Source organism: Cyprinus carpio, chromosome B18 (assembly GCF_018340385.1).
Source record: "Cyprinus carpio isolate SPL01 chromosome B18, ASM1834038v1, whole genome shotgun sequence".
In the NCBI taxonomy this organism is placed as follows: Eukaryota; Metazoa; Chordata; class Actinopteri; order Cypriniformes; family Cyprinidae; genus Cyprinus; species Cyprinus carpio.
Window position 1 is genome coordinate 23788446 of NC_056614.1, and position 16178 is coordinate 23804623.

Genomic DNA, 16178 nt, shown 5'->3' on the forward strand with positions numbered 1-16178 from the left:
TTAAAATGTTTTTATTTGCTGTTATATTATATATCTGTTGTTAATATAATATACTAATTAAAAATTATTATTATTATAATAAAATAATAATTAAATGTAAATAATGTCTTTTCTAATGTCTAATAAATGTCTATTCTAGTCCTGAAAAAGAAATAACAAAATTTTGTTGTTTTATTTGTTGTTACATAATAATATAATATAATAATTCAAGGTGAAAATAAATAATATTAATATATATAAAAGAGAGAGGAAAAAGAGTCAGAGAATGTATAAATTTGGTACGGATATAAACTTGTATATTCTATTCTAATCTGTTTATTTAAATGCATTATTTATTTCTATTTCATTTCTGAAAATGCTGATTTCAGATGACAAACATGAGTATTTGAACCCGCATAAACAGGAAATAAATGTTAAAATATGAGTCATCTTTTCAAAACATTTCCTCTGGCTTATGGGAGAAAATAAAAGTTTGAATTTCCGAGGATTTTCCCACAGCACATGCAGTTTCCTGTTATTATCAATAATTTCAACAGAAACTCTATATCTGGCTTCTTTTAATACCTCAGTATATTAACACTACATTATTTATGACTAATCTTGGCAAGCTAATATGCTATTTATGCATGGCATAAATGTTTATTTTTTTATTGCGCATACTTATTATAGTTTGTGATGTACTCTTTATTGTTTTGCATTTACAGTATATTGTTATGAATGCATATACATGTGTAATATTTGCACTGTGACAAAATACATACTGTGTGTTTTCGTCTATATATATTCAAGCTTTGCTTTTATTTACCAAACATATTTACATATGTTCTGGGTTTATTCATTTAAAAATAAACATTCTAAGTGGATGATAAAGCTAGATTTAAAAAAAAAATCCAGTCTGAAGCTCTAAGACGTATTTTGTACATACTTATAAAACATTGAACAGTTTATATAAATGGTAAAATTTCATATAATCTATTCCCATCCAATATGCATGTGTCTGGATAAGAGCGTTGTCTTTATGCTTCGTCCTTCCTGATGTTTAATATTGTTGTTTCGCAGGATGACGTTGCATGAAAAAGGTCGCGGGCAGGTCAGCTGCTTCACTAACTGTAAATCAATGACAGAGTCCATATCAATCCACTTCACACACACTAAACAAGCTGACATGAATAAGAGCTAGCATGAATAAGAAACACAAGACAGCATAATAATAAAGCCATGAATGATGTGTGTCTGCAAAGAGCATTAGAAACATTCATAAGTGCGCTTCAACACAGATCCTTAACCTTTAAATCATGCTTGAGGATTAAAAAACAACCTTTTCCTCAAACCCAAAGAGGAAAACTCCTTATGGATAAATACTTATTAATAATTAATTTGACTCTTGATATCTGTGGGTTAATATAATGAAGAAATTAGATTAAAAAATCAGTACAGAAATTTATAGTAAACAAGTTTGTTACAATCTTACTTTATTCGTTAAGTTGAAAATGTAATATGTAATTTATTAACGAGGTAGTGATGACAGTTAATTCACTTTTATGAGCACATTTCATAAAAGCGAGTTCCAGCAATAGCGTACGAAGCAATAATCACTGCATTGTCGAATGTATTCATATTTTTATGGCACACATTCTGTACATTGTTAATCCTTCAAAACACAATTCTCTTCTGAAGGGAAACAGACTTTTTAAATCTCCCTTTCAACTGAAAACAGCAATCAAAACATACATTTGAAAAAAATATTTTTTTTGTTTCAATACCATAAAAACAGCTATTTTTCCCTTTTCCCTTTCACAGAATGATTTCCTTGGCACCTTATAGAGCACATACAAGCTCTACTCAAATCAACAGGTATAAAAGTGCAAAAAACAGCACTGTACAACAATTTCACTAACTAACTAGGCTGGTTTTGACCTATTATAAAGATGATATTTGCAGCTCCTCGTTAGAACAAGTTACACTTGAATCCATTCTGAATGATGCTGATGTTCCTCAGTGTTTCTCTACCGAGGAGTTGCTACAGTACTAAGAGTTCTGATGTGTATCTTGATGTTATTATTGTTGAAATGTTCAGAAAGTGCTTTGCAGCAGGCAGTGGCACCCGCAGCCGGTGGGACAGACCTCTTGAGAGCGAAACCAGTCCATCATGTGACTGGTGTGTCCTCCGTGGCCGCAGCTCAGGCAGAAGTTGGAAGAGCCGCGTACGGCCACGTGACAGATGGCGCACTGGAAGGTGAAGCGCTTGCAGACGGCGCACTGGGTGCCGCGGGCCTGACTGCGACAGTGGCAGCAGTAAACCCCAAACTCTGCGTACGAGAGCAAACACACGATGCAGGCTCATAAATGTGAGAGTTAAACATTTGTTCAAGAGTTAAAGATTGATCGACATTCCAGAAATGTGAGACGAATGCTTAGCTCCTTAAAGGAATGCTTATTGTTCTATATCACAGAAAATAGTTTTGATTTGATCAAACAAAGGAAGTTTGCAGCAGAATAAATGTAAAACATACAGTTTAGAAAGTATAATAAGACTTCACATGATTTCCTGCTCAAGAAACATTTATTATTATTAATGATGAAAACTGTTGTGATGCTTAAGATTTTTGTGCATAGTTAATATCCATCACAATTATATTCTAACATTAATAATACTTTTATTAATACCATTAATAATAAGAATAATATAATTAATTAATAAAAAATAATTGGTATAATAACATTGTAATAATAATAATAATAATAATAATAATAATAATAATAATAATGTATTATAATTATTATTACTATTATTTATAAATAACAAAAACAATAATAATCTGATAAATTGTTATTATTAATAACACTACTAATTACATACCAATTATTATTATTATTATCAATGTTGAAAACAGTTGTGCTTCATATTTTTGTGCAAACCAACATAATAATTAATATAATTATTAGAAATGAAACACCAATTATTATTATTATTACGGTTATAATTATTAAATTATAAATCATTAATAATATATTAATAAATTAGTATAATAATAATTATTATTATTATAATTAATCTAATAATTCTTTTTAGTATAACTATTGTTTATAAATAACAATAATTGTCTAATAAATTGCATATAAATTGTATGAATTACACACCAAATAACAACAACAACAACAACAATAATAACAGTAATAATACATTTAGCTGTTACTGTTTAGGTAGGATTTTTGTCACTTTTTGCTGCTTTCATAGAACTGTCCACAATTTAACAATAAAAACATCTTTACAACTCATATTCTATCTGTAAAATAATTATAAGTGCTTTAACAACAATGCAAGATGCACATATGTACTTCTACACACTCTTATAAGTGCATTATTTTTTAAATAAACTGAGTAATGAGATAAACCCATTTTCTGTGGCAGTCTGATAGTCTGTGCTGGAAGCTGTTCTTTAACTTACCTATGCCTTTGTGTGGCTCTGGAGGGCAGGAGACAAATTTGAGCACCTCTGCCCTCTTGTCCTTCATGCCCCATTGGTGCAGGATCTCACCGTAACACTTCTTGAAGTCGTCAAACTGCCAGCAGTTGGAGGGGTCCAGTATTCTGTGGATCAGAAGAAGCTCTTTAGAGTTTCGGGATGCAGTGTTAATGTGATGTGTGGAAGGGTCACTGGTTGAACGGGGCTTTCACCTTTTGTTCATGTCGTGTTGTTCTTTTTCTCGTTCTCGGGGGTCGGTGTATATCTGGTTTGCATAGCGATAGTCATCCGGAGACGATTCTCCCCAGGGAGGAGCATGTTCTGACTCACGTCCAACTGAATATTTTACAACAATGATCAGAAGGCATGGAGATGTCTGCTCTAACAGTTCTGTTACTAACAGACTCATAACTACAACTTCTGTCGTGATGCGGAATAATTTTGGTACAATTCAACTGAATTAGTTTTAAAAAATTAGCTGAAGACACACATGCACACACTGGGATCTGGAAATGGTGGATTTTTACCTTTGAAAATATCTAGAAACTGCATTTTGGGTGAGTAATATAAATGTGAAACAGATTGGGCATTAATATATTCATTAATTATAAAAACAATATTAATATTATTTATAGGAAATCAGTTAATATACAGTATTGATAGTATACACAGAATAATAATAAAATATAATATTAGTAAATTAATCAATTTGTCAGATTATTATTATTATTGTTTGATTATTAATAAATAATAATAGTAATATTATTCATAGGAAATCAGTAAATATATAGTATTGATAGTTTACACAGAATAATAATAAAAATATATTATTAGTAAATTAATCAATTTGTCAGATTATTATTATTATTGTTTGATTATTAATAAATAATAATAGTAATATTATTCATAGGAAATCAGTAAATATATAGTATTGATAGTTTACACAGAATAATAATAAATAATAATAGTAATATTATAGTAAATGTTTACAATGTCACTATTATAATTAAAATAATAGTTATCATTTCTAATAAAAAATACTATTATATTATTAATAATTATAATAATAATTTAATATTATTTATTACATGCATAATAATAATAATATCATCATCAACAACATCTGAAATGTATTAATTGTATTAAATCACACACCACATAACAATAAAAAATTATTATAATTATTTATAAATAATAAAACAATCATTATTAATTTTTATTATAATGAACTGATTAATTGTATTAATTACACGCCTAATAAATATGTATTGTTTTTAGTCATTTTTAGTAAAGAAAATTCACACACTTACAAATGCTGACCAGCATTTAGTTATATCACAGATTTTACGAATGCTGACCAGCATTTAGTTATATCACAGATTTTTCTTATATCAGAAATATTTCAGTCATTCAAAAAACATTAAACCAAAAAACAAAAAACACACAAAAACAAAAAACACACACAGCTGCTTAAAAAAAAAAAAATAACAATGAAATGTGACAGAACTACACATGATGATTCTCTTATAAACTCTCAACACTGAAATGTAATCTATGTATAAACTCATGATCTCTCACCCACGGTCCACGCAGTGCTTGCCGAGTCTGAAGTACTGGAACATGACCCGGATGTGACAGAACTGGAAGTGAAACTGGGCTAAAGGAGCATTAATAATACAAAAGCAAACAAATAAACACAGATGCAGGTCACAGATATTAAACTGAAAGCAACCTCTTTGATAAACACAAATATTTCCAACATATCTTTCATAAGAAAGAAAGAGACAACTGATCCTTATTCAGTTGAAAGGCAATTCATTCCTACAGAATCCAAACATTGATGAGTTAGTTTTACAAACATACGTAGCGGGAGTGGTGTGGCGCGAGGATCGCCGCTCGAGGTTGCTGATGCCCGTATAGAGTGAAATATTCCTGAGGACTGCCGTGACCTCTGAACACACTACACAACATGGCCAGGCTCTGAACATCACTCATCTGACTGTAGTGTTCAAGCCTGTGGAGGAAAGAGACAACGTCAAAGATCATGTGAAAACGAGGACACCTTCAGAAATTCTAGCTGTATTGTATATAATGCACTTCTGATGGGTTCACCGATTAAAAGCTGCAACTCACAATGTCTCCAGCAGGTGTCGCCCAAATGGGTGTTTGGCCCAGGGAGTTCCAGCATCAGGGTCAGGGTCGGGACTCAGGTCAAGATTTGTGGCTGCCGAGGCAAGCGCCCATACCTAGGCACATAGCATGGAGGAATGAAAACAGCTGTAAAAAAATTCTTGATGTTTCTGAAAGAAGTCTCTTATGCTCAAAGGCTGCATATATTTGATTAAAAATACAGTAAAAATTTTAATATTGCAAAATATTATTACGTTTTATAAGAAATGTATTTTCAAATGTAATTTATTGATATACACTGGAATAAATGACATTTTAAAATATATTCAAATAAAATAAAATAAAAACAGTTACTTTAAATTGTAATAATATTTCACAATATTACTGATTTTACTATATTTGTGATCAAATAAATGCAGCCTTGGTGAGCATGAGACACTTCTTTCACAAAAATATAAAAAATCCTATCAACCCCAAACTTTTGCATGATAGTACAGTATATGGTAAAGTAATAAGCCTTGTGAAGCCGTGGTTTACAGTGAATTTATAACAGCTAAATGGTGTTTTAGGCACTCCGCGCCCCTTAGCTGTTATAAATTCACTGTAAACCATGGCTTCATGGGGCTTATTGCTTTTATAAAACGCTTTTATAAAATTCCATATACGTAGTAAGGTTTCACAGAATAAAAGAGCAAATAAAGTGTAATGATATTAATAAAAACAGTATTCTTCCACCAAACAATGTAGTTCCTCAGAAACAGCTGTGGTTCCAACAAAGTGGTTGCCGAGCAACACACAGAAGTAAAAAAAAGGAGTATGTTTGTAGAGTAATTTACAACAGCTTCGAACGCGGCTCAACCAATCAGAATCAAGGACCGGGACTATTTTTTATAAAGGTGATTTTATCACACTACTTTCATGTAACATGAGTATATTTTGTGTTTATTCTGGCGTAAACATTTAAAACATCTTATTCCAAACACTTGACTGATATCTCATACCTTTGCTAAATCCCTGCGGCCCACTGCTAAGGCCGCCGCCCCATTCTTCTGACACGTGTCCTGTATGTCATTAACATTTAGCCTAAGGTGAAGAAAAACAAAAAGACGCTGAAGATCAAGATGACATTTGAATAAAAAGAATGTCACAGTATTGGCATTTGATGCTGTAAGTTATCACTGTTACTAACGAGACAGATATCATCTAAATATGACCTGGAATGCATCTCTATCTAAGAAAACATGACATACACGTATGTCTCCCCGAGGGCTTTGTGCACAGGAAGCAGACACGAGATTTCCTGGATGATGACTTTGCCAGCCAGTTTGATGGTTCTGCTGCTGTAGTCTCCTCCCTCTCGCTTGCCTTTCCAGCGGCGGGATTTCTGACAAACAACAGGATCAGTCACTTTCTGATCAAAATAAATAAATCCTATGGTTGTCAGTACGAGAAAACCCCTTTTGAGAATATAATTATAAATCATTATATATTATTATTATAATTATTATGCATGTAATGCATTAGAATTACTATAATTATTTATATATACATTTCATATTTATTAAATGCACTAAAAAACTGTTAAGCTGTTAAGATCAACATATAGACATTAGAGCTTAATTTGAAATATCATTAGGGTCTAAAATTATTTGCCAAAGGTGAGTAAATCAAGAATATCTACTAACCATAAATATTCAGTAGCAGCCATGAAATTAAAAGTAAAATATTTAATTAAACTTTAATAAAGTAATAAAATATACTAAAATAATAATAAATAATTTATGCATATATTTTATTTATTAATCGATATACTTAATATATTTATTTACGAATATACTTATATATTTTTTTTTTATTCTATTTTTTGCTGTACATTTTTTTGTTAACAACACACAGCATTATACACAGCATTATATGCATGAGAAAGAGAGAAAAAAAGAGATGATCTTTCATTTTTATGATCTGTAAACACCTGCTAAATTAGTACAGAAATTTTTAAAAAGAGAAAATTTAGGGCGAAATGGTGAGCTGTGATGTGCCATACATGAAATGTACGACAGCAAGTGAATGAAATGCTTTAAAGCAACAAAACATTTGGTTTCAGAGCAAGCAGATGATGGAGAGAATAAGTGGGAGGGGGGGCGGAGGTCAATACCGGACAGTCATGAATAGTCTGCACAGACCAGCGGCGGGGAGCAGACAGAGGGGGCTTCTGATTGGATAAAACAGACCACAGCAACATGAGTGAGGGACACATGCCACCAAAACTCAACAGGAGGAAGACAGCACAGAGAACAACAGTGAAAATGAACTGTGAAAATGGTGCTTCTGAACAGGTGGAACAAGCGGGTGGATGGGTGGGATGTGAAAAGCAAGAATAACAACTCCGAAATGAACAAAAAGTAGAAAAACATGTTATTTAACCAAGGAGGAACAATACTGTACAGTCAGTTCTTGAAAGTTAAACACATTTTAGAAATAATGTGTACAACCTTCTGCAGACAGGCAAACATACAGGGCCATTTCATTTTTTTAATAGCCCTCCCAAAAACAAAACAACAAATAAAATAAAATAAAATAAAATAAAAATTTAAAAAAATAATAAAAAATAAAATAAAATTAAATTAAAAAAATAATAATAATAATAAAAAATAAAAAAATAAAATAAAATAAAATAAAATAAAATAAAATAAAATAAAATAAAATAAAATAAAATAAAATAAAATAAAATCCTAACTACGGCTGCCGAATACAATTTTCATTATACAAGCTTCCTCTAAGGACCAACTTCAGTCCTGTGTGCAAGTCTCACCCGTTCTTTGTAGTAAAAGGACGATATGGACACTTGATCTTTGTCTGTGCGTGTTGGGCTCCCGCTGTATAACCTCAGGGTGGTCTGAGACTCCGTTCGCATTTTCATGGGCGTCATCACTCCGCTGTGATACGCCGAGAGAGCTGACAGAGACCTGCACATACACACAGACTTCATCTTATGACACGTGTATTCAAATAATAATATAACATAACATGCCATGTTTCAGATACAACAAACAAACAGGATTGAATATTCACCTGGGAGTAGGTTCAGTAGGAGGGACCGTACGATGCATAGTTATGGGCCGAGTGAAATAAACCAAGGAACCTGACAGGTAAATTAAGCTGAAATTTGTGTCTTTTTTGAATGTTTTTCTTTGAAAAAAAAAAGTTTCTTATGCTCATCAAAGCTGCATTCATTTGATCAACAATACAAACAACAATATTGTGAAATATCATTACAATTTAAGAACAATTTTCTATTTGAATATATTTTAAAATGCACTTAATTCTTGTGATGCACAGCTAAAAAAATTTCAGCATCATAACTCCAGTCATCAGTGTCACATGATCCTTCGGAAATCAGTCTAATATGCTGATTTGGTGCTCAATTACCATTAATTGTTATTGGTGCTCAATAATGAATAGTGTTGAAAACTAAAAATTTTTGTGATCATATTATTTTTTTTTTTTCAAAAGAACACCATTTATTTGAAATAAAAACATCATTGTAACATTATATATATCTTTACTAATCTATTGGAAGCATCATTGCTTAATAAAAGTATTAATTTCTTAAAAAAAAAAAAAGATTACCCCAAACTTACCTGCTACCACAAAAATATGAAGCAGCATGATCATTTTCAACTATTATAATAATAAGAAATGTTTCTTGAGCAGCAAAACAGCATATTACAATGATTTCTGAAGGATCATGTGACACTGAAAACTGGAGTAATGATGCTGAAAATTCAGCTTTGCATCACAAGAATAAATTGCATTTTGAAATATATTAAAATAGAAACTGTTCTTTTAAATTTCAATAATATTTTACTGTTTTTTTTTTACTGTATTTTTAATCAAATGCAGCCTCGGTGAACATGTGAGACTAAAAATATGTTAATGTTTTAACAAAAAAAAAAAAGTTTATTATTCCAAACTTTTCATCAGCAGTGTATGTATATAATCTTTTACACATTTTATATTATATATATAAACGGAATATCTATTTCATGCATAATGGACAACAATTAAAACAATACAAAGGGTCTTATCCCAGGCTACCTGTCCCGCAGAAGCGCGCCCCTGAGGTGCGTGGGAAGGGGATGTTGGAGTCCTGGTATGAGCCGTAAGTGTTGGTTACTCGAGGGAAAGCAGGAAGTGCAGGAGTCACTGGGTTGGTGAACACATAAGGGTTCGTACCGTCCTCCTGGACATCCAGAAGTAGACAGTGATTTAAAACCGCATGGAAACTACTCGGAAATGTGTTTGAATAAATGACGAGTGCAAAAGTAAATCTCACTCACCATGACTCCATCTGACTCTAAGCAAGACACCAGCTGCCGAACACATGGCTCTAAGCAGTTCTGGTTTCTCTTTACCTTCTGAAGCGACGTGTCTGTCAGGATCTACAAAAGAGATGACGCTGCTGTTTAAAGCTTTGACTAAATGTCAAAGATAGCTTGATGGGTTTTAGAGTCTCAACCTTCTGTATCTTGGTCTTCATGGAAGACGAGATGTTCGTTGGAGAGACGAACTGGAAAGATGGAGCTGCATTGTTGGGATAGTGGGCAGGAAACTTCACCACGAGACGAACGCGACTGGCTCCGCAGTCGGCCGACACGAAACAACTGCGATTGACAGCATCCATCTACAAGAACAATAATGTCACTGTCTTATATTTATATTGAACTGTTAGAATTGCATGCCATTTATTAGAATTCTGCAACATGACACTCCACATAGCAGGCAATTAATCTAATTATTTAGTTGAAACCTTCTTTGTTGCACCAGATTTACAGAAATCACAGTGACTGACCTCCACATTGACGTTGCGAATCTGTAAGTTGACTAGAGAAAACTCTTGCTGCAGAGTCTGAGGCAAACCTGATACGCCAGACTGAGGGCCATCAAACTGATCTGTGAACAGACCGTCATTTATATTCAATAAAACTAGGATCTGACTGGAACATCCACTTTCTCCACATCATCATAAATGGAAAATGGGATGAACAATAATCAATTATAATTATAAAAATATTCAATCCATAATTTGAATCCAAAATACATTTTTAATATTAGTTAAAAATCGACAAAATTCAGATTTAATCTACTTTATGTACATCTCATATATTGCATTTTATACACTACCATACAAGTTTGGGGGTGGTATGAATTTTTTTTTCACTTAGGTGGCATTTAATTGATCAAAAATGATCAAAAACTTATTATTATTATTATTAAAAATATTATTACAATTTAAAATAACTGTTTTCTATTTGAATGTATTTTAAATTATAATTTATTAGTGTAATGAAAAGCTGAATTTTAAGCAGTTGCTGCTCCAGTCTTCAGTGTCACATGATCCTTTAGGAAATCATTTAGAAAAAAATAAATAAAATCTTACTAACCACAAACTTTTGAATGGTAGCGTACAGTATGTCTATATTATATAATAAAATAGTATATACAAATGTAAATATATTCAACATGTATAAGGCACACTTTTATGTTATACATTACTTAATTCTTGACTCATTTCAAGTCATAAAAATCCATCAAATCCAGATTTCTGTCTATTTTATTCTATTAGTTTATTCTATTCTATCCGTTTTTCACCTTGTGAGTTCTCAGCTGTGAATCCAGGGCTGAGTGGAGGTTCAGAGTCCTGGGACCTCAGATTTTTCTCCGTCTCTGTGGTGAGAGTCAAGCCCTCCATCAACTCGTCCACGATGTCATTGGCACAGCACAGCTACAGATCACACGAGCCCATCAGTCTCAAATATAAAGTCACCAGCTGTACTGAAAGGAATGAGTTCATGAGCATCACCTTCTGAAGCTGAGGATCTACTCTCCATATCCTCAGGGTTTGATCTCTGGACCATGTCACCAGCTGGCAGTCTTTGGAACCTAAAATACAGAATGGACAGCGGAAGACAATAATATTTGTCTGTTCTTAAAGTCGAAATGAAGAACTCATTCACAGAATTATCGCCACCTACTGGTTTCTCCTCTCACCTTCTTTCTGCGGCCTCCACTGAAACTCAAGCACAACATCGTCGTGGCCCACAAACGCATGAACAGGACTGTTCAGTTCCAGTGTGCTCCACAGCAGCAGGCTGTTCTCTCGCCGCAGCTGAGGAACCATCACTGTAACCAGGCCATTAGAGAAGGGCTGAACAGAACGAGAGGAAGAGGGTGCAGTGAGTACTTTATAATATGCTAATTCATGTTTACTAGAATTATTCATGATGCTAGTGTAAAGGGGGAAAGAACGCAACTGGACAAAAATGAAGAATGTTTTATGTTTTTGCAAGACGTCTCTCATGCTCCCCAAAGCTGGATTAATTTGGCCAAAGATACAGAAAAATGTATAAATATTATTACAATTTAAAGTAACTGTTAACTATTTGAACATGTTTTAAAATATAATTTATTCCTGTGATGCAGAAAATGCAGAATTTTTAGCATCATTACTCCAGTCTTCAGTCACACAAAATCCTTCCGAAATCATTCTAATATGTGACCAAAACCAATCATAAGGGTCAATTTTTTGAAATTGAGATTTATGGATCATCTGAAAGCTGAATAAATAAACTTTCCATTGAAGTATGGTTTGTTAGGATAGGATAATATTTGTCTGAGATACAACTATTTAGAAATCTTGAATCTGAAGGTGCAAAAAAATTTAAATATTGAGAAAATCGCATTTAAATTTGTCCAAATGAAGTGCTTAGCAAAGCATATTACTGATCAAAAAATTAGTTTTGATATATTTACAGTAGGAAATTTACAAAATATCTTCATGGAACATGATCTTTCCTTAATGTCTTAATGATTTTTGGCATAAAAGAAAAATCAATAATTTTGACCCATACAATCTATTTTTGGCTATTAAATATACCCCAGCGACTTATGACTGGTTTTGTGCTCCAGGGTCAGATATGATTATTTGATGCTCAGTTATTATTGATGCTTAATTATTAATAATGATTTTTATTATTATGAATGTTAATCAGTGTATAATAACCAGCAAAAATGACCGGCAAATCAGCGTATTTGAATGATATTCAAATAGAAAACAATTATTTTTAAATTGCAATAATATTTTGCAGTGTTACAGTGTGTTACTGTATTTTAATCAAACAAATATAGCCTTGATGTCCATGAGTGATATCTTTCAAAAACATTAAAAAATACTAATTATTCCATACTTTTGACTAGTAGTGTAACTGTCACAACATCAATAAACAACACAGCAACATATTACATTGGAAAAAAAATTATTATATCTAAAATGAACATTTTAATAATGGTTCAAACTGTACCGTGTATCTGGCCTTCCACACAGGCACCTGGCATGACAAGATATCAAGGTACTTCCGCGGTTGTCTGTAGTCCCAGAACTTTTGGAGTAAATCATTATAGACACATAATCAAGTGTAAGGTAAACTGCAGCAGAATAATAGAATGTGAACAATATGATCAACGATTGGGATTCTAATCACCCGAACAGAGTTGTCCTGACTGGAAGTAGCCAGGATGTACTCGTTATCAGGGTGCCAGTCCAGACCATGAATCTTTGACAGGTGGGCGGCTACATACTCCACTGCAGTGTTGGGTTTCTGAAGCACAGAACAGTAAGCAGACAGATTAACAGATTCATTGATAACTGATACCAATGATGATTTTATAATCATGATGCAGCAAGCAACAATCACCCTCTTGTCCCAGATTCTGACATCACCATCATGACTTGACGCCAAACAATAGTGATTCCGTCTGTTCCACTTCACCTGAGAGGCTCCGGCTATTATACAGAGGAAATGTGACAACATAAAAACAATCAATAAAAGAATGGACGTTGCATAAATAAACTGATTGATGAGTCTTTCCACTCACCCACAGCAGACAGAGCCACGGTTGGCTTTCGAGTGTCCCTGGAAATGAAAAAAGAAAGCGTAAAATATGGTGGAAAAGCCTTTTCTCATGCACTCTTTGTCCACGCTCACCTTGTGTCCCATATGTAGATGTATGTGTCCACAGAACTCGTGACGAGAAATTCTGGTTCAAACCATGACCAGTCCAAATCACTAAATAGTAAAACAGTGGGAAGTTGTTTATCATAATTATTTGTCATATTAGAATAGAATATCTACATTCTCATTTATATAATGCTTTTCACAATACACTGTTCAAAGCAGCTTTTTCTGAGTCTCATAATTTCAATGTTTCCAGTATAATACTTTAATACCTAATTGTCCACAATTTAGCAGCTTAGAGCTGAGCGATAGAATATTTTACATTTGGTGAATATATAAAGTCACCAAACTTTTTTTTGTTCATGCATTTTCTTCTCATTGTTTGGATAAGACAAAATTGATCAGATCCCAGCTTGACGTCATCTGTGTTACCTTATAACACGTGTGTGGCCTTGCAAAGACGTATGTGCTTCACCGGATCCATCACGCCAAACGTACAGGTCGACACGCTGGTTACTCTGCGGAGATGACCACATGTATTTTTCCAATACAGAAAATTCATAAAATGTGACCCTGGAGCACAAAACCAGTCATAAGCAGCACAGGTATATTTGTAGCAATAGCCAACAATACATTGTATGGATCAAAAAGATTGATTTTTCTTATGTAAAAGTATATAAGTAAAGATCATGTTCCATGAAGATATTCTGTAAACTTCCTACTGTAAATATATCAAAGCTTAATTTTTCATTAGTAATATGCAGTGCTAAGAACTTAATTTGGACAACTTTAAAGGCGATTGCAGATTTTCAAATAGTTGTATCTCGACCAAATATTGTCCTATTCTTACAAACCATACATCAATGGAAAGCTTCTTTATTCAGCTTTCAGAAGAAATATACCCTTATGACTGTTTTTGTGGTCCAGGACACTTAACAGATTTGGAAGCATTTCCTAATGTTAGTTCTTCTTAAGAAGTGTAGTCAACTATTAGTGCTGTCGAACGATGAATCGCATCCAAAATAAAAGTTTTTGTTTACATAATATATATGTGTGTGTGTACTGTGTATATTTATTATGTACTTATACATACACTCACATACAGCATACATTTTAAAAATATTTACATGTATATATTTATATTCATTTAAATTATATCATATATAAATATATATAATATAAACGTAACATATTTTTCTTAAATATATATACATGCATGTGTGTGTATTTATATATACATAATAAATATACACAGCACACACACATATATTATGTAAACAAAAACATTTATTTTGGATGCGATTAATCATTTGACAGCACTATCAACTAATGTTAACTAATGGAAACTTAGTAAAAAAAAAAGTAAATATTATGTATGCATGTGAAACAGTAAATATGACAGTGTCATGAATCAGCAGAGGATAATATCTTCTTTACGTACAGATGCTGCAAATAAATGGGCCTGGGTTTTGTGCGGATTCCACTGGACTGTCCCGACATCCCATTTGCTCTGGCGGCTGATTTTGCGTGGAGCCTCGGACGGCGTCTCCAAATTCACAACATATAAGAATCGTCTCCTGTTCAAAGCATTCACAAGTGAAAGAGTAAATACACTGTGGTATATTGATGCATGCAAAAAGCATTTGCAAAATGAAAAACAGATAAGAAACAGGATGTAGATGCATAAGCTACAGATGGTGCGTAAGGGTGTGTTTATCATTCCACATGAGGATGTGACATTAGCCGAGGCCGTACAAACCCAGAGAGAACAGCGTGCTGGCCGAGACAGTCCACGGACATTGCAGTAGCCTGAAAACAGAAAAGTCTGTCATTACACAACACGAAAAGACTTGTATAATTTTCTTTTTACGCTTCTAAATGTATTGTATTCCATTGTCTGGTGTAGCTGCAAACTCTAGCTCAGATACACTGTAAACTGTACTTGTGCTATCTTTAAAAAAAAAAAAAGAAATTATAGTTTATATGCAATGCAATGGTATACAGACATTTTAAGTTCACTTACGTGCCCATATACTTTCTGAAGCCAATGTATGATGATATATATATACATTAAATCGCATTTATTAAAGAAATCCCATGTAATTTCCCAGGTTTTTATTTCTTTTTAACAACATGTTTATTGTAATACTAATAATAACTGAAAATACTATGTTCAGCATGGTAGGTTTGTAAGGTAACACCTTGATAAACAAAGAATGTCATTCAATTCAAAGTTTAATAGACGTCGCTAAGTATTGACATGACATCTTTGCACGTTTATTGCTCTAGTGCTTGTGAAATCTACTTCTCTAACGCACGTAATGCATGCATGCAGGTGTAGTGACTGTGTACCTGTGCATCTCGAAACTCCACCACCACATTCTCACTGCTCCAGCGGGCCGCCATCTTTACCTGCCAGAACGTCAACAAATGACGTGATACGAACGAGACGGGACGACAGTGTCATCTCGCGAGAACTCGCCGCTGCGGCGGCGACCGTGGTGGAGCATGTTGTGGCAGATGATTGCGCTTTTATCAAAAGGGCTCCTCTGCAAGTGAATTATTG

General features: G+C 33.2%; 1 protein-coding gene across 2 annotated transcripts; it reads right to left on the reverse strand.

Annotated features, from left to right (window-relative positions):
* Positions 1-1455: 1455 nt before the first annotated feature.
* LOC109108945 (GATOR complex protein WDR59) lies at positions 1456-16131 on the reverse strand. 2 transcript variants are annotated; one of them, XM_042744498.1, is made up of 27 exons: positions 15965-16131; positions 15372-15421; positions 15054-15189; positions 14045-14130; positions 13643-13723; positions 13533-13570; positions 13352-13440; positions 13139-13255; positions 12959-13036; positions 11649-11805; positions 11461-11540; positions 11250-11382; positions 10450-10550; positions 10117-10281; positions 9938-10039; positions 9696-9840; positions 8670-8739; positions 8410-8563; positions 7753-7809; positions 6848-6981; positions 6599-6680; positions 5601-5713; positions 5331-5481; positions 5046-5124; positions 3680-3803; positions 3450-3592; positions 1456-2309 (listed from the first exon to the last, which is right to left on the reverse strand). In XM_042744498.1, exons 1-27 carry the CDS (start codon positions 16016-16018, stop codon positions 2074-2076), a joined length of 2955 nt encoding a protein of 984 aa, XP_042600432.1. In that variant the 5' UTR covers positions 16019-16131; the 3' UTR covers positions 1456-2073. The 2 variants fall into 2 exon arrangements, with proteins under 2 accessions (XP_042600432.1, XP_042600431.1); XM_042744497.1 differs by lacking the exon at positions 7753-7809 and having other exon boundaries at positions 15965-16128.
* Positions 16132-16178: the final 47 nt, after the last annotated feature.

Excerpts from the sequence above, each read along its gene's own strand:
- LOC109108945 (XM_042744498.1), bottom strand. The coding sequence starts at position 16,018 with ATGGCGGCCCGCTGGAGCAGTGAGAATGTGGTGGTGGAGTTTCGAGAT. Across the intron at positions 13,256-13,351 it reads TCAGAATCTGGGACAAGAGG|AAACCCAACACTGCAGTGGA; the intron begins GTGATTGTTGCT and ends TCTGTGCTTCAG. Across the intron at positions 11,806-12,958 it reads TGTGGAAGGCCAGATACACG|CCCTTCTCTAATGGCCTGGT; the intron begins GTACAGTTTGAA and ends CGTTCTGTTCAG.